This window comes from Gamsiella multidivaricata (assembly GCF_025024155.1).
Source record: "Gamsiella multidivaricata strain RSA 2152 chromosome Unknown BC939scaffold_76, whole genome shotgun sequence".
Taxonomy (NCBI): domain Eukaryota; kingdom Fungi; phylum Mortierellomycota; class Mortierellomycetes; order Mortierellales; family Mortierellaceae; genus Gamsiella; species Gamsiella multidivaricata.
In genome coordinates this window covers 1,195-19,143 of record NW_026251784.1, presented here as the reverse complement: position 1 = coordinate 19,143, position 17,949 = coordinate 1,195, and the positions used below count along the sequence as shown (strand labels likewise).

General features: G+C 48.7%; 3 protein-coding genes across 3 annotated transcripts; 1 reads left to right on the top strand and 2 right to left on the bottom strand.

The window, feature by feature from the left end:
* Positions 1–421: 421 nt before the first annotated feature.
* On the top strand, positions 422–11,902 carry BC939DRAFT_495988 (uncharacterized protein; the record flags this gene model as incomplete). Its single annotated transcript, XM_051559668.1, has 18 exons — positions 422–508; positions 613–908; positions 999–1,185; positions 1,283–1,399; positions 1,493–1,583; positions 1,667–1,699; positions 1,798–2,054; positions 2,167–2,594; positions 2,698–4,849; positions 4,933–5,129; positions 5,223–5,389; positions 5,489–5,647; positions 5,733–7,097; positions 7,191–7,831; positions 7,921–10,279; positions 10,376–11,177; positions 11,246–11,431; positions 11,541–11,902. 18 exons carry the CDS (start codon positions 422–424, stop codon positions 11,821–11,823), a joined length of 9,807 nt encoding a protein of 3,268 aa, XP_051408334.1. The 3' UTR covers positions 11,824–11,902.
* On the bottom strand, positions 11,903–13,783 carry BC939DRAFT_463235 (uncharacterized protein). The gene has a single exon (XM_051557207.1). The coding sequence runs from the start codon at positions 13,593–13,595 to the stop codon at positions 12,078–12,080; it is 1,518 nt and encodes a 505-aa protein (XP_051408333.1). The 5' UTR covers positions 13,596–13,783; the 3' UTR covers positions 11,903–12,077.
* Positions 13,784–17,273, bottom strand: BC939DRAFT_463234 (uncharacterized protein). The gene is made up of 7 exons (XM_051557206.1): positions 17,228–17,273; positions 17,008–17,107; positions 16,794–16,871; positions 16,276–16,680; positions 16,064–16,187; positions 15,032–15,978; positions 13,784–14,930 (listed from the first exon to the last, which is right to left on the bottom strand). The coding sequence occupies exons 1-7, from the start codon at positions 17,230–17,232 to the stop codon at positions 14,214–14,216; spliced, it is 2,376 nt and encodes a 791-aa protein (XP_051408332.1). The 5' UTR covers positions 17,233–17,273; the 3' UTR covers positions 13,784–14,213.
* Positions 17,274–17,949: the final 676 nt, after the last annotated feature.

Below are 17,949 nucleotides of genomic sequence, written 5' to 3'. Positions count from 1 at the left end.
ATGTGTATAGTCCCAAGGATGTATCTCTCGTTTGAAAACAAGGAATAACGCCAAAAGATTTATGCAACAACGCTTGGATGGGAAGAGGAGCTGCGAGGCATAAACATGACTACCAATCTGTTAGGGGATGGGATAGGGACACTGACCGGTCTTTCTTTCTATCTATCCCGTTTGTCCTTGCATCCTCCCTGCATACTCGCTACCTTCATCGTGTGGATCAACAAACATGTTCGCATATACAGCATCCATGACATCAAGGCTTTCACAGCAATGGCAAGCGCCCAGTTAGTTCAAGCCGTTGATTCTGTTACCCAGCAGTCATTGCCGAAGAGGAAAGCAAGCGTTGGTATGCGCGGGATTGGATTAGATGTATGTGTCTTCAAGCTTTTGCCGCGATGTATCGTCCTGATCCTGATTTCAAATGTCGAAAATAGAATACATGAAAGTTCTCCGCAAGACAGAGACGTTTCATGCTTTAAAAGCAATCGATATTCTGTCAAAGGCACCGGTAAGACATATCCGGAAGGCGTTGCGGAATGGAATGTAGGATCGTGTTATCGATACAAAGTGTGGAAGTGCTTATGCATCAACCTCCTTATTTTCTTCCGACAGGATAATCTCCTGGCGATCCTGGCACAGCAAAAGGTGCATTTGGGACTACTGACAGTATTCTTGACATTCGTTGAGTTTCCGTCTCCAGAATTCGACGAACCCTTGAGCCAGAGCGTAGCATCTATTCTCGTCGTTTCAACACTTACGAACGGACTGAAGAGGCTACTATGGAGGAAACCTGTGATCTCTGTTCTCATTAGCCAGGATGAGTTGTATGGGCTATTTGAGGCATTGGTCATCCAACGTAACAGTAACCTGGGAGGGGATCCTGCAGAGCTGTACATATGGAAAGCAAGGTAACGAACTTATTGATCGAGTAACTACGGCGTTCGACTTTGCGCATCAAAATGGATCTTGACTAATACTAAAATTTTGAACGACACTAGGGTCATGGACGTGGTTGACTTTGTAGTAGAGACAACGGAAACAGATGTCATGCCCTATCTTCACTCGAAAGGGTGCGCCAAACTACTGTCTGACGCATTAAGGGAATACCTCGTTGACGGAAGCATCGATTCCGTACATCGGGAGGAGGGCATTCTCATCTTGCGCATAATTGTCAAGTTGATCAAGGTACTCATACGACCTTCTTTTACGTTCGCTACTAACGAGCACTCTTTATTGCCTGCATCGGATCAGGATGCTAACAGAGCGTTTCCGTTTACTGCAGAAGTCGTCTTTGATGTCTAGTGTATTGTTGGATGACTTTAAGGCAAACAAGATCTACGAGATCCTGGCGATGCTTCTCGTCTCCCCTCCCTTTGACGAAGACATGCTTACGTTCAAGGTTGGTTCATGTAGCAATGTCCAGTCAACTATTAAAAATGCTGCAAGAAGTAGTGTTCTAATACCATGTTCTACTTCCTTGATATTGGACTAGTACACTATCATTTCTCTGATCGAGGAGCTGGCATTCATCGACAAGGAGGCATTGGCACCTCCAGAAGAGGGTACACCTTACCAACACCAAGGTAGAGCTGATTGTGCCAATCATCAAATACATTAATGGACATCTCCCGTCACAACTTGGCTGACAACGTCGATCTCCATGTAGATTTCGTACTTCCTGTCGTGGGCCCTGAACATGGTAAGATTGATGTTTGTTGAGACTAGTCTGATACCGCGAGTAGTACTGATAATGTTTTGGTACCTAACGCCGTTCCGTTATCCTTTTCTGTGGTTTAGCTGGTGCCGTGGTGCGGAACCTGGTGGCCTGCCAAGTGTTGGTGACAGCGCTATTATACCCTGACATTTCCAACATGACGCTCTTACCCGTCGGCAACAAGGACCAGAACGCACCCCCCCATCAGTTTCTGTTGACGGTGTTCTCCACTCTTCTGTCGATCATCAGAGACCATCCCATTAACTACTTCTTGCTGGAGAGGCTGAATATTCTTTCTTGCGCCATTGAGCGTCTCGATACCTATCATCCAGAACTCCAGGTGAGCGTCTTTCTATTTATTCGTTTCCTTGCTGCTATTAAAAAAGGAAAAGAAAATGCCAAATCGACGCTAATTCTCCCTCACTTATTCGCTCCTACAATCGAACATATAGTCGTCTGTCATGGAGTTGTTCACATATGTGCTCAAGGACTTGAATTACGTGCCTTTCCGTGATCTTGTCATCCTTTCAATTCACTTCCAAGGGACGTCGTCACCAAGGACAACAGCACTTGTGTGCGATACCGTCGCTAGTCTCCTGCAGACATCGCATGGATTCAAGGACGTATTGCGTGAAGTTGGACTCATCGACATGTTCTGCAACATGCTGGAGGAACTATCGGTCGTACTGAGAGAGACATTCGGCAGCCCTCAGTTCAACAACCGGATCTCAGTGTTAGATTTCGGAAAGGCGTTCACGCCCGGCGAGTCAAAGCCGCGAAAATACGGGATTGAAGTGGTCCACCATTTCAACAGCATCATGGCATGTCTAGTAGAACTGCTCCGAGGCAGCAGGAGTAACATTGCGCTCTTCCAGTCAACGTATGTCGGTCCACCTTCGCTTTTTAACCACAATAGAAGCAATGTCCTTCAACAGAGCAAGCTGTTAACTTTTTGAGGTATCTCCTTTTACTCTTCATTCTAGTTTCCGAGGCGATCTGTTCTCGCTTTTACACTATAACGAGACCAGGGATGGCATCCTAAGAATCATCGTCGTGCTTGTTGTTGAAAGCTATCGATTTTTCCTGGAGGACAGGGAGGCATCGGCAAGTAAATCGCCGCCAACCAATTCCTCTGGACCACTTACTCAAAAATCGCTGTCTGCTCCATATCAGCTCACCCAACTCTGTGAGATTCTGCAGTCTCTGAACCGATACGACTTCAAAATGAAGATGGCGATCCTCAACGCTCTTAATGAAGTGTTCTTGGAGTGCCCAGAGCTCAAGGATGTCTTCAGAGAAGGTGGTGGATATGTCTCTATTGTCTCGCTGCTGATCCGCCTTGAGGATGCTTACCAGACTATCGAGAGATTTGAGAAACTCGATTTACCGAAGAGGAGACAACGCCGCGATCCAAAGACAAATGAGCGGATCCCTACAAAGGTTGACATGCTGGAGTTGTTCACAAAGGTATTTTCCGTGCTCTCAGAGTCGATGCGGGACCATCCAGGGAACAGCAGCTACTTTGAAGAACATATCGGATTCAGATCGATTGCGGATGCTCTTCAGCTCACAGGAGTCTTTAGTCCCAACGGAGATGCTGCAAGCATGCTGGGGATCTTGTTCGCCTTCGCCACCCAGAACGAGTCTGTATTACACATATTCGACGATCCCGAGGAGATTGAGCAGACGCCTGAGATGGTAGCCAAGTGGCTCAACAGCCCCAAGATCTGCGTTCAAAATCCTCACGTCGTTTTGGGAATCTGGGGGATCTGCGTGAAGTTGCAAGACCAGGAGTCGCTCGCGTTTTGCGGGATGATGTCACTTTTCGCGTTGTCATGCGCAAACAGGAGGAACCAGGTTCTTATGGGTCAGACTGCATTGCTGGATGAGCTTTTGAAGGCGCTTTTCGACAACCCATCGTTGGCGATTGAAAACAGTGGCGATCCATCTTTTGACGAGAACAACGTCATGCGCGATATCATGTCCCGACTTGCGAAGCGATTGATCGAGATGGGCATGTCTTCTGTTGGATTCAGGTATCTCATGGAAAAGTTCAGTGCGACCAAGGAAATTTCGTTTGGAGAGTGCTCTGGCTTGTTGGATATGCTGCTTCACGGCGTTACGCATTCGCGTTGGCCCAGTTTCGTGCAGTTTGATGGGTACAGTCGCCTAGAGTTGCGTTCATTAGGAGCACACAATTTCCCGCCGACAACTGGATACACGTTCTTGGGATGGCTATGCATCGAGTCGTTTGATGAGGAGCTCCCTATTCAGATCCTGGAGATTTCTGATGAAGATCAGCGGTGCTACCTCAGCGTGCAGATTGAACCGGAGACGCATAAGCTTGTTGTGAGCGTTTCGCACCATCACTCATTATCGTTCAACTTTGCATTCGAGATCGGGCGTTGGTACCACCTCGCAATCGTACATTCAAAGCCCAAACTGAGCATACCTGGTGGCTCGCTTTCGGTCTACATCGACGGCATTCTCGGAGACAAGATCAAGTGTGGATATCTTTCCTCACCTAGCGGAGAGGTCAGGGGGTACCTAGGACGACACCAGAAGCCAAAGATGACAGCTAGGAAGGATGGGTTAACCCTTTCTTGGAATCTGGGGCCATGCTATCTCGTAGATGAGCCACTGGATGTACAGATCATGGATGTCCTGTACAACCTGAGCCCGCGGTACCATGGTAACTTCCAGGATTCACTTGGCAAGTTCCAGACATACGAGACCTCAACCGCATTGAACATCAATTTGGAGGCAGCTCGACGCCGATCATCACCCAATAGCCGTAGTCACGAGGAGCAGGTCGCGCTTATGAACGCTATTCGCGGTACAATTGGAAACAGCATTCCAGAAGACAAGCTGGTGTTTGCATTCTCAGGCAGGAATCTGCTGGATACTACAGACACAAGGACTGTTGGGCAACTCGCCGGGATTCAGCAGAAAGATCAGTTCTGCAGGATTTTGTTCAATTCTGCAATCCCCAGGATTCACCGTGGCATCAATCCACTCTCAGCGATTGGGATCCTTGTCGGTAACCCTCTGGTTGCTGCTCCACGCGGACTGGATGATTCGATCTGGAAAGTTGGCGGATGCGTCGTCGCTCTGCGAATTGTCGAGAGTGCAAAGGTAACACCTCTCGCCAAACCGGTTTCTCTTCACTGACAATGCGAGGTGGATGGAACTAACCCTGCATCTACTCTTTCTTTTAGGATACGGCTACGCTGGAGAAAGCAGTTCTGTTGCTGGATCAATTGATCAGATGCAGCTGGAGGAATTCCGAGGACATGGAACGCATCTTTGGTTATGAGATCCTCGGGTATATCCTAAAGCAAAAGAAGACGCTGTTCTCGATTGAAATGATGAACACTCTGCTGAGTGTTGTGGGCATGGATCTCGAATACCCAGAGTAGGTGAACGCCTATCAGAACTGCAAACTCGTGCGGGGAATTTTACTAAGTTTGCTGACCATCATTCTTTATTCGCAACTCCAATGCTATAGTGATTCTGTGATCACGAATTCGTTTGCGTTCAGACATTTGATGCTGGACATGGATATTTGGAAGAAGACAGACATCGAGATCCAACTGCTTCATCTTGAGCAATTCAAGATCTTTTTGCAGCATAGCCACAAGTCCTCCTTGAACGTTAAACGCCTCAGCACCATGCGTAAGTTGCTTATCCAGTTTTCTTTTTCTTTTTTTTTTCTTTTTTTTGTGCCAATTGTAAGTGGCTAATCATTATGATGTATTATTCCTCTGTTTCCAGATGTTGTCAAAAAGATGTTGGCTCCTTTGCGAACTGGAAAATACCCTGCCGTCCAGCTTCCGAGCTATGTTGATGCGATGAAAACGGTCGTTTTCAATCAATTCTCGACGGAGACAGTGCGCAACTTAGCGACATTCCTGGTATCGACTTTAAAGCAGAGTAAGGAGGCGATTTATTCATGTAATTTTATGAATACCCGATGTGACAGTACATTAACAAAAGTAAGTTCATAAAACTACAATAGCCAACCTGAACCGTTCAACGTCGGTGTCATCCCATCGACGAGCGGATTCGGGTGCGGACGATCTGGAGAACGCAAAGGCATCGTTAAATGTTAAGATTGTGCTGGACCCTCGAGAAACACCCATTTCTTCGACTCTCAAGCACGCTGCCATGGGCAATGCTATCATGGAGATGCTGGAGCAAATTTTGTGCGAGCGAGGCAATGTCGACTATGTGCAAAAGTTTGCGACAACAATCACCAACAAATGGACATTGCTATTTATCGAGAATCACGGCAATCCTTATGGTGCGATCCTTGCCACGAGGATCCTGGCTCGACTCTTGTATACTCAGGGCCCGGCTTATTTAGCAAAGTTCAAGGCATCATACGGATTCTTAGTTCTTCAGTCGTATATCCCACAGTTCTGGAATTTTGTGCCGATGATCCATGTAGTGCTCTGTATCCTGCTCGGCGTGGATGTCTGTGAAGTCCCCTTGCGCACTCCATTGGACAATGAAACGCTTCACAGCCTATATGGCGAGTCGATTGAGGCCACTGGTCGAGTTGCCTGCCTCGATATCTTGCCCACGCTGATGACCATGCTCAAGAATGGAGTTGCCACTGCGGTGACACCTGCAAACAGCAAATCTGGAACGCATCAGGATCGAGCTGCACGCATTGTGGAGACGTACCAGACGTTGATCGAATTCTTTATCGAGATGCAGATGAGCTCGAGAATCTTCAGGGAAACTTTTGTTCGCCAGGATTTCATCGACGATATGGCCAGCATCATGTTCCCATTCATCTGCCACAGCTCCAAGGCAATGGTCGTCGAATCAGAGCTGGATTATATTGCGTCTGAACCAGGACAGCATACAAGCGAGTCATCCGGTACGACTGGTATAGCAATCGATGCAGAGCTAGGATCGACAAAACCAGCCTCAGGACGCAGCTCACAGTATTCGTCTGTGTCATCTTACATCGCATCAGAGGCGAAGACCGTCGACACTGACTCGGTACAAGAGTCAGAAATAACGCCTCTGACAAGCACACGGTCGGAATCACCGCCTGCCATAGCCTCAGCCTCCATAGTCTCCATGCCAGCGTCTGCAACACTAGCAACATCCAGTCTATCTTTGACAGCAGCTCAGACAACCTCTTTGCAGGTATCCCAGACGTTCTCGGAGGGATCGTTCAGGAGAGCATCCTCGAATGCCAATATTGGCCGTGTTCGCGATGTGGATCTGAAGATTGTGCAGGAGCCCATTGCTTTGTCGTTGCTGAAGCTTTTCGTTGTCGTCTGCATCGACTCTATCCTGGACCCGTCTCAACGACCGCTGGCGGTCATTGACTTCGTTATGCAGTCCTGCCCACCAGCTTACAAAGGCAAGTTGTTTTTCTTTACGATAAATGTAGTTGTTTGAGGGCTATTCTAACGTGTTTGTCTTTTTTTATGGACGATATAAAAAAAAAAAATAGATCACCAGATCTATTTCCAGAGTTTCCTCCTGGGACATGTTGTTATCGGGCTGGAGCAGAATATTGAGGCGCAACCGGAGGTACTGGCGGACAGTCGCGTCATGGCTAACGTCGACCATTTCTGTGAACTGATTGTGGATCTCACCTGTCAAGGCTGGTTCGTGGGCTCCTACCTCATCCAATTCGACCTTATTGCAAATGTGCTGGAGACGATCTCACACGATATCTCCACCCCAGTTTCGTCCGGACCACCCGCCTCTGCCTCTCGACCAGATGCAATTCGAACACATCTGACATCGCTACTGTATCGCCTCGTCTGCTTCACATTGGGACAGTGTCAGGCTGGAGTTGAGATTCAAACATCCAAACTGGAAGCACTTTTGGATAAGTGTATCTATTTCCAGAAGATCCTACTGAGCCATAGCCCAGGCGATGTCGAGTTTATGAAGTGCTTGATTTTGCATCTGTTCTCGTTCCTACCTGAGGCCGACGCCAAAACGCGAGCTAACATGATGATTTTGATCAAGTTGGTCTTCTTGATGAGACCGATCGAGGCATCTGGGCTGTTGAAGCTGAAGCCTACCCACCCGAGCGACGATGAGGATTCGGTGGACGAAGGATTCAGCGCCTTGGTCGAGGGAGTAAGTCATTGTTGAAGGGGGCATTAATTTTATGGATTGAGTCGTTTTCGTTACTAAGGGCTGGTCTTCCTCTTATCTTAAAATAATAGAATTATGGCGAGTTTGTCAAGTGGCGAGATGCGCATACATTGGAGCTTGAGATGATATTTGCAGAATTTCGTAGGTCCTGGGATACCATGATGTCTATCGAGTCCAGGACCGGCGAGGATTCTCAGCGTCAAAAGTACAACCGCAGGACACAAAAGCTGAAGCGACTTTTCCGCCGACAGCACCTGGAGCGAGATATTCTGCAACAATACCGACTCAAGACTCAAGGCTGGACACGGAGCATTCAGGAGATGGAAGAGGTCCGTTATGCGAAGTCACAGCAGGACCTGGACGATCACGTCCGTTTCGTCAAGAATGAGTGGAAGAACCTTGTGCGGGATGTATGCCGCAAGGGAGCTATCTGGGAGGACAAGGATTCGTTGACGAGCAAGACCCCAACCCGCTGGCGACTCGATTTTACAGAGGCCCGCTCCAGGATGCGGAGGAAATTACGCGTGGATGACCGAAAGTCGGACGAACCTTATCTTCCGAAGCAAGGTGGATCCTCGGCTTCGATGGATGTCAAGATCTCTAACCTGAGTATTCCAAAGAGCGTCAAGTCCAGCCCTATCCCTGCACAGGCCGCTCCCAAGAGCAGGATTGAGAAGTTGAAGGAGGCGGACGTGGCCTCCGTTGCATCTCTTGACAAGAGCCAGGATGTCAAGAGCGACAAGGACAGCATGAGTGATAATACCAGCACTCATCAAGATGAGGCATCGACCACGGGTTCCGAGAACGCTGCCGAAAATGACGAGGACGTGGCTGAAAACGAGAACGACGGGAATGCACCTGAATCTGCAGATGTTGATCAGGACCGTGATGCGGAGCCAGCATTTGAGGAAGCTGCGAACCGCAAGATCCTACGACTGCTCGAAGCTGGGGATGTTGTATACGAGGTCTATAACATGAGTCGCGTCACTGGTCTGGATGCTGTGGAGGGCTTGCTCCTGCTCTGCAAACACAACATGTATCTCATCGACAATTACTTCCAGAAGATGGATGGCGAAGTGGTAGACATCAGGGAAGTTGCTGACTCGGAACGTGATCAGTATCTGCAGCTCCTCGCGTCGAATACACCTTCCCAACAACCGTTGTCAGATTCATCCGAGGTCCGTCACCAGTGCAGGAAATGGCGATTCGAGGATATTAAGGAGGTCCACCGTCGCCGATACCTGCTGAGAAACGTAGCACTTGAGCTCTTCTTTGTAGATGGACGAAATTATTTGATCAACCTGAACTTGCAACAGCGCGACCTTGTCTACAATCAACTCGCAAGCCGTGTGGGGTCTCTAGCGACCAACAGTCTCCAGATGGGAGAGCGTTCAGCCATGGTGGAGCCTAACAGCAATAATAACCAGGCACAGACATCGCTCGGATCCAAGCTCGCCAACATCTTTGCGCCATCTTCGATCGCCGACATCACTGCCAAGTGGGAGAAGCACGAGATTTCGAACTTCCAGTACCTGATGCACCTTAATACGATGGCAGGAAGGACCTATAATGACTTAACGCAATACCCTGTCTTCCCCTGGATCCTAGCTGACTACACCAGCGAAGAGCTCGACCTGACCAACCCAAAGACCTTCCGAGACCTGTCACGGCCCATGGGTGCTCAGACGCCGGACCGCGAGAAAGACTTTAATGATCGCTATCATACTTGGGACGGAGGCGATGATCGTACGCCACCATTCCATTACGGAACCCACTATTCATCAGCTATGATTGTTTGCTCGTACCTGATCCGTCTGGAGCCCTTCACTCAAGAGTACTTGAAGCTCCAGGGTGGACAATTTGATCATGCAGACCGATTGTTCCATTCGATTGGCAAGTCTTGGACTTCGGCCTCTCAGAAGACCATGTCGGATGTCCGCGAGCTGATCCCAGAATTCTTTTACCTGCCCGAGTTCTTGATGAACACCAATGGATTCAACTTTGGGTCACTTCAGACGACGGGTGAACAGATTGACCATGTCAAGCTGCCACCGTGGGCTAAGGACGATCCCAAGATCTTTATTGAGAAGCATCGCGAGGCGCTGGAGTGCGACTATGTCTCTGCACATCTGCACGAGTGGATCGACTTGATCTTCGGATACAAGCAGCAGGGACCGGAATCAGTTCGGGCTGTGAACGTATTCCATCATATGTCGTACGAGGGCGCGATCGATCTGGATACGATCGATGACCATATTCAAAAGTCTGCGACCATTGGTATCATTCACAACTTTGGGCAGACGCCTCGACAGCTGTTCAAGAAGCCTCATGGACCGCGCTTGCCTCCGAACCGCGATCCTCTGGGCCCTAATTACTATAATTTGGCAAGGCACGCCGAGTACTTGACCCAGTCCGTGGTTCCAGTCAAAGGTAATAGTCTAATGGTCTGATCTGCGTTTGTTTCAAGGTGTTGAATGAAAAAGAATAGGGGAATTAAATGCTGTGGCTGTACCATTTCTCTGATAGATATTGGTCTGCCCGTGGGGGAGATCATATATCAGGGAGACAAGGCGTTCGTTGGCCATAGCCAGCGTGCATATGAGCCTTTTGCATGCAGCAAGTATGTGGAATGGGGATTTTCCGATAACTCTGTGCGCCTCTTCTTGACGGAGACTGGCAAAGTGCTGGGGATTTTTGAGAATCTGCATCTGGAGGCGATCACCTGTGTGAAGTGGGCGGATGACCGGACGATTGTCACGACGTCTCGGGACACTGTGGTGTGTATTTGGCGCATTGTGCAGTCGCGATCGTACGAGCTCAAGCTGATGAAGTGTCTGCGTGGACACCGGGAGACGGTTCATACTGTGGCGATCTCTGTGGCCTACTCGATCATTGTATCGGGATCGGAGGATAAGTCTTGTATCGTGTGGGATCTCAACCGACTAGAATATGTCCGCCAGTTAGGCAAGCATGAGGATGGAGTGCGAGTGGTGGCCATCAACGATGCGACAGGTGATATTGCAACGTGTTCAGGGCCAGTCCTTAGGCTTTGGACCGTCAATGGAGACTTGATCCTGCAGAAGTACACGACCCAAATTGGCGACCCGATCCTGGACTGTGTGTTTTACGCTGGAAGGACAGGAGAGTGGGTTCCGCAGGAGCTTATTTTCACCAGTCATCGACGCGGAACGATCAAGGTGTGGGAAAAGGCAGTTGTTGATGCGGAGCACCAGCGCAATTCGTTCCAGCAGGGCAAGGGAGGGGATACGTCAACCAGCTCGCTCAGAGCTCTTTGGATTCGACAATCATACCTTCGTCAGGGTCTCAGGTTACGGATGTTTCGGCCTTCCCTGAAGGCGAATCGTCGACGAACGGAGAGAATAGGACTAATGGCAGCACTACTGGGGCGACATCGCCCTCTGTGGAAGATGAGTCGTCTTCCGGAGCAAGGTCTCGGCAGTCTTCTCAGGCATCGCGTGTCACCAAGTGGGCGCTGAGGTTGCGACAGGCATATAAATATGAGGATCGTTTGAGGATCGATGGAGGCACTATTCCCAACATTGTCTCGCTCTATGTGTCCAGGTAACGTGTTTTCCATTGTTCCGTCTATCTACTTTGGTTTTGTTCAGCAAAAAGCTCTCTTTACAATATGATTAACAGTCTTTATTCTCTTCGTGTTGATGCTACACAGTGCAAGACGAGCGCTGTATACAGGCGACTCTCTCGGTCGAGTATTCGTATGGGTGCTCCCGGATGGAAGTGGCTGCGGTCATTGGATGCAACCAGGTCGTGATACCGTGTGTGTGAACTGTCAGACGCGGTTCCCGTTGCTGGAGCGAAAGTTCAACTGCAAGACATGCGGAGGCGTTTTTTGTGGTACCTGTACATTTGTCCCGATCTCTGGGTTTGCAGAGAAACAGGCGCGGTTTTGCTTCAAGTGTTCTAGTGGCAAACTGAAGGAGCTCATGGGCTGAGCGGGCCTAGTACAAAGGGGGGACTGAAAATCAGCACTAGAAAGTTTTTTTTTTTATTATATATTATTATAACAATAAATATCTCAATTGTCAATCCACTAATTGCTTTTCTCAATGACTGCTACGACAGGAAAAGGTAAACTCTCGTATTGTTGAAAGAAACGATCCAACTCAATGGATGCGGACTATCGATCCTCGTCTTTGTCAGTCCTGGACAAAGCGACCTATCTATTGGCGTTACTATGGGGTTTTTATTATTGTTGTGGATCCGAACCAATGGAAGTTCCTGTGGTTAGAACAGCCTTCCCTGAACGTCGTGAATAACCTCCCCTGGACTCGGTTCCTGCACCGCGATCTACTTCCAAGACTATGCCTGGTTCTGTTTCGACAGCCACTGCCTCATACGAAGTCCTCGTTCTCCTGTCTATCACAGCGCCGCTACCTTCCTCCATACTCCTTTCCGGAGTTTCGTTTTTGGATCCTAATCCTGCTGATCTGGATCTGGAAGCTGAAAAATCCCCGGCCATGGCGGCGACACATAGTTCGATGACGACAAAGATCGCCCCGACGTATGTCACGATGGGACGAATTTCTTTGGCTCGACAGTAGACCACGGCGCTTTGGTTGTCCCCAAAGGCTTTTTCATAAGCGCACCAAGGCGAGAAGTCGTCAGAGTCCATGTCGCCGGCCGAGGTCCCCGGGCTGCTGTTGTTGTTGGCGTAGCCATGGCCTAGACCGGGGTGGGAATCATAGTCATGATGAGTCCCTGAGGCGCGAGTGTAGTTCGTGAATGGGTAGGATGAGTCGTTGCCGAGTGTTGTGCTGCTGCCCACTCCTGATCCTTGGGATGTGTTGTTGCCACCTCTGATGGATGTCCCATTACGATATTCGTCACCATAGTTGTTAACATGGTTTGGGCCACCTTCCACGTTGGGGTCGCTGCCCATGTTGGGGAGGTATCCCATCGGCGGAGAAAGCTGGCGGGCGGGCCAGTAGAGCGCCAGGGCTGCGAGGCCTAAGCTGAATAGGATCCGGAAAACGATGTAGGACCATAGCCGCCGCCGGCTCCAAGTTTTCTTGTTGTTAGAGGTAGTAGTGGTGGTGAATGATGATGGTGGGGGTATTGAAGGTGAGGATTGGATGAAGGATAGGTCTGTAGAGGTCGGTCGTCGTCTGTGCTCTTGAGCATCCTGAGCATGCGTTGGTTCTGTATAGGTCGTGGAAGGATCGTTATCCGGTGGGGCGGTAATAGCAATCCTTGGTGTAATAGTCGTTGTGCGGGAGTGGATTCCTGAAGAGGGTGATATCCTCTCCGGAAAATTTCCATCGACCACACCCCTTTGCCTCCGCTCCTCCGGCTCGATACCGTCAACCGACTCGGGCCCACCTCCATCTTCATTCTCCTCCTCATGATCCTCCGGAGTAACTTGGAAACAACAGCAACACGCCGCCTTGGACGAATAGACCAACAGCACAAACGCCATCATCATCGCAAGCAAATCCGGTGTGAGCAAAAAGGCCATCTCTGTCGATACATCGCTCAGGGACAAGCCCATAACGTTGATCCCAAAGGATATAGTAATCGCATCTAGGATCAGAGACACAAACGCCAGGGCCAGAATCAGCAGACGGATGTTTCGAAGAAGTTTTCGAAAGGATAGAGTTCTCGCGACCCAGTGGAGTAATGCCTGGACTTTTTGCGACAGAGGTGGTCTAACATTAATATTGGTGGGATAAGTTGTTGTATCGGCGGTAATAGTCGCTGCGCTCATGGTGATGATGGTCGAGTGTGAACCTCAAGAGAAAACAGTTGACTTCATAATGGGTCGAGTCAAGGAGGGGATAAAAGTCGAGAACGGTGTCGAAGGAAAAGCAAGGCGTGGGAGGTGTGATAACCAATTGGGCGAAATACAAAATACAGAGCGATGAGCGAAAGGGTGGGAGGGATGGAAGCGGAAGAAGCGAAAAGAGGAAACAGGGTCATTTTCTTCAGAACAAACTTGTTTAGACTGATTGGATCGAAATCTTATTTTACAGTTTTATTGCGGAGCTTATCCCTTTGTCTGTCAGAAAACTTTGTTACATTGATTTGGAGCGGAATATCATTTTAGGGAGGGCGACTTTGCTTGCCAATACTCACTTTGAAGTATTACGGATCTGGAATGTAAAGGCATGAATCAAGGCACAAACTACCCTTCAATTTGCACCAAGGGCATGGGAAGCGGCAGCATAAAAAAAAACTTTTTAAATACAATATTATAGGGAAAAGTTACGCACGAAATACATGTAAAATTCGGAATACCAGACGAAGGGATACCAGGCGCAGTGTCCGCGATAAGGCCCTGACCCTGGTCCCTAGTTCCTGGCTCCTGGGATCAGCCGACTTTGCTTTAACTAACATCCATGTACGCTGCTCCAGTCGTCCGTTCATGCAGTAGATGTGCCTCTGCTGCTCCGTACTGCTGGTAATGCTGCTGATGCATTCCGCCCTGCTGTGCAGCCCTCTCCTGCTTCTCCTTCTGTGCCCTCTGTCGCGTAAGCACATCCTCCAATGTCCACAGACTGACCCCCAGCTGTGCCTGTGTCTCCAGTGGCTGTGCCATCGATCTCAGGAACTTCTTCGCAATCGCAATTCCCATATCCGTCGATAGGTTCACACTCGTGTCCGTGATGTATTGGTTGATCCACTTCGGTAACTTCGACCTCTTATCCTGCCGTGCATACCGCCGATCTGCAAACACCATCAGCCCATAATCCGTCTTTCCTCGCAGAACTCGTCCGAGGCACTGAGCAGCATGGCGCAGTGCATCGAACGTCAAAAAATCGTTCTCGCGTACTCGATGCTCATCTCTCAAAAACTCCAAGCGTGCTTTCAGGATCCTCGATTCAGTATACTGGTATGGAATACCAAACATCACCACAGCACGTCCATAGTGATGATCAAAATCGATTCCCTCCGACACCTTTCCACGAGCGACGGCAAGTAGGATGGCCCCGCGACCATTCTCACACGCACGACGGTAATTGTCTAGAGCAATCGATGTCTCTGCTGCATCAGGCGTCTCAACAAAGATCAGCTTTGTTTTCCATGCCTCCGTTAAAATGCCCTGGTTGAAAAAATGTCAAGCATAAGCAAATCGTCAGTAGTGTATTGCAGCAAACTCAGGAAATGCATGATACCGGTCGTCATTTCAGCTGTGTCACGCACCATTTCATGCCACATAGCGATGATGCTCTCCATGTAGAGATAACTTGGGAAGAAGGCCACAATGCCATCCGGAACAATCTTGCCAAACTCAATCAAGATGTTGCCAAAGTTTCGCACCACCGCTGGGTCATTCCGGACCTCAAACTTGGACGAGATAGCAACCTGGTCTGATCCACGTGTGATGACCATCGGCAAAAAACAGTTCCGTGTCAAGGTCATCGGATAACTCTCCAAGACAGTCGCCTTAAAGTCTAAAATCTTGGGATACATGTCCAGAGGCGAAAGCGTTCCTGAGGTGATGATCACAGACGAGAATCGCTCGAATATAGGTCGGATAGCGATTGAGGCGTCGAGGCAGGCGAACCGCAGGATAGGATTGGGTACCGTCGCATTCTCGGTCTCGTATGGCTCCAAAACCAACATGAAGCCTTTGTCGTACGTTGCTACCAATGTTGCTAGTGCAGCGACCTTCTGTAACGATTGCAGCTCATCCACGTTATTCAGTTCCAATGTGCGGATCAAAATCGATAGCCGTTCTGCGCAAAATTGGAGCGGCTTCTTGTCAATATAAGTAATCTCCTTCAAATGTCGTAGGAACGAAGACGGCGTTTCTGCAGTAACATTAAGAACCCGTAATCGTGTCTTCAGGTACTCGTTAAAGCGCTTTAAGAATGCAACGAAGTGCTCCGCCTTTCGAATGTTTCCTGGGACCGCCTCATGTAATAGATCGTCTGGTAGTGCTGGGTTGGCCATGACCAAGCCATCATCCCGTGCCTGCAGTGTATCTTGTAAACCCTGAACCAGCTTTTCGTACTCGTTCTTCAGCTTTTCTGACCCTTGCTGCTTCATCTGCTCGATTTTCTCTGACAGCTGTGTGATGCTCTTTGAGCTTGCTTCCAGCGTCGGTCGCATGACATCCAGACTCAATGATTCGATGCAGACGTTATCTAAAAGCCGAAAAGAGCATATTCAGCTGTTAGATGAATTCATGCTGGTTAGTACGGTCACATAAATTAAAAAACGCGTACGTACCGATATTATGCGCCTCGTCGAATACAACAATCGAATCTTTTGACAGCTCTTTTGATATCAAATCCGCAATCTTGGGGTCCAACATGTAGTGGTATGAATAGATGATAACGTTCGAATACGCTAGCTAAAGGACGGATGTACGGGCAAAGTCGTTCAGATGCTGCTCAGCAAGGACATATTACAATAAGTGCATGATGTAAGTAATCACTTACCATGCGCCGCGCCATGTAATATGGACATATGCCCTTGGATTTTCCCATCTCCTTGATGTCGTCTAAAGTGTAGATGGCGTCCGCAACTTCCTCCCGAAGATCAGCATTCTCCAGAGTCTCATAAAACGAGCACGTCTCGACATCCTGTCCTGCTTGTGCTGCCTCTCGCACCCACGGTGCTGTCAAATTGCGGCAACGGGCATCTACAACCTTGCCCTTCTTCTCTTTGCTGACCGAGGGGTGAAGACACAGATTTCGACGACTCGTCAGTCCCAATCCCAGAATTGTCTCATTTAATCCGCAACTCTTTCTATATTCGATCAATCGCTTCAACTCGGCCAGGGCCTTCTCGATCTCGGGTACTGTACGCGAGCAGTAGATTAACTTGCGTTTTTCTGGGTAAAACTAGTATAGTCATTAAAGGAGGAAGGGGGGATAAAAATATGCGTTAGCAAAGGAGTGTACTACATGGCAAAATTGGTGGCGTAGAATGTCGAATCAAACATCCTCATTCGTACCTGTTGATATGAAACGATTAGGGACAGGAGTGATACCGTCTTTCCTGTTCCTGAGGGCATCTCCAACACTCCATGACCCTGTAGGAGCAATGAGGATGGGGACAAGGCCAAGAACAGAGCGTGTTAGCATATCCTGGTTTTTGCAGACTGAAAACCCTACCGCAGAGAATTTTTCTGCATCCAACAAAAGAGATAGCTTTCCGGGGTAACGCACCTGAGCATCGAGGGTCTGTTTGAGAGAGCACATGTAGGCATATTGCTCTGGATAAATCCTGTCATACGGGAAGTAGACTGGCAGCCCATCGATTTCGAACCTAGGAAGAAAGCATCAAAACGAACATGCATCAGAGCTTGCGTCGCTGTTTGGGGCAGGCCATTGAAAAGTGGGTTTGTCCTAGCACTTGATGGTGTCGGGAAAAGTGGTTTGGTCATACAGCATGATGTATGGCGAACTCTTGTCCTGTTGATTATGGCTATGTCCTGTTGATTATGGCTATGTCCTGGTGGTGTTTGCGATGGAACAATGCCGGCAAGTAGAGAAGGAAGAAGGAGCCAGGTCAACTACAGAGGGACGTTCGCCACATGGACTACGTCACCGACTGTGGAGAGTAGTCTGAACTTTTCCGCACTAACTCGCTGATTGGCTCGAAATAGCGTTGGGTTTTATTGTTTTCTCGCGTGCGGAAATAATGAATGTGCACTACAGTGCATTTTGCTGAATGCTGCAATTTTCATAGTGAAAGTGCAGCATTTCGATTAAATTGAAATATATTAAAGGTGTTATTCAATCGATTTTATTTCTGCTTGGATTTACGGATCACACACCTTGCTGCCCTTCGGCTAATAGCGTCCTTATCCTTGAGCATCTCCACCACCGTTATTGCAAGACTCTGTCCTTGGTACATGAACTTGAATGAGTCGATAGCATCTTGCTCGATTGAGGAACTCCTGTCTCGTGGGCCATACCTCTTGGCGATCTTATTGCGCAACTTCTGCTTGATCTCCTCTGCCATATCTTGGGCGTCCTTTTGGTTCTTATCGAGAGAAAACTGGATCCTTTCTCCGTCCATGACTGAAGCAATCAAGCGCACATAACGCTCCTTGACTCGACTTGCGTCAGTGTCTGGCACAGGTGGATACATTGGTGTTTGCTCCT

Excerpts from the sequence above, each read along its gene's own strand:
- BC939DRAFT_463235 (XM_051557207.1), bottom strand. The coding sequence starts at position 13,595 with ATGAGCGCAGCGACTATTACCGCCGATACAACAACTTATCCCACCAAT.
- BC939DRAFT_463234 (XM_051557206.1), bottom strand. Across the intron at positions 16,681-16,793 it reads TAATCGTTTCATATCAACAG|TTTTACCCAGAAAAACGCAA; the intron begins GTACGAATGAGG and ends TGACTATACTAG. Across the intron at positions 15,979-16,063 it reads CGACGAGGCGCATAATATCG|ATAACGTCTGCATCGAATCA; the intron begins GTACGTACGCGT and ends TTCGGCTTTTAG.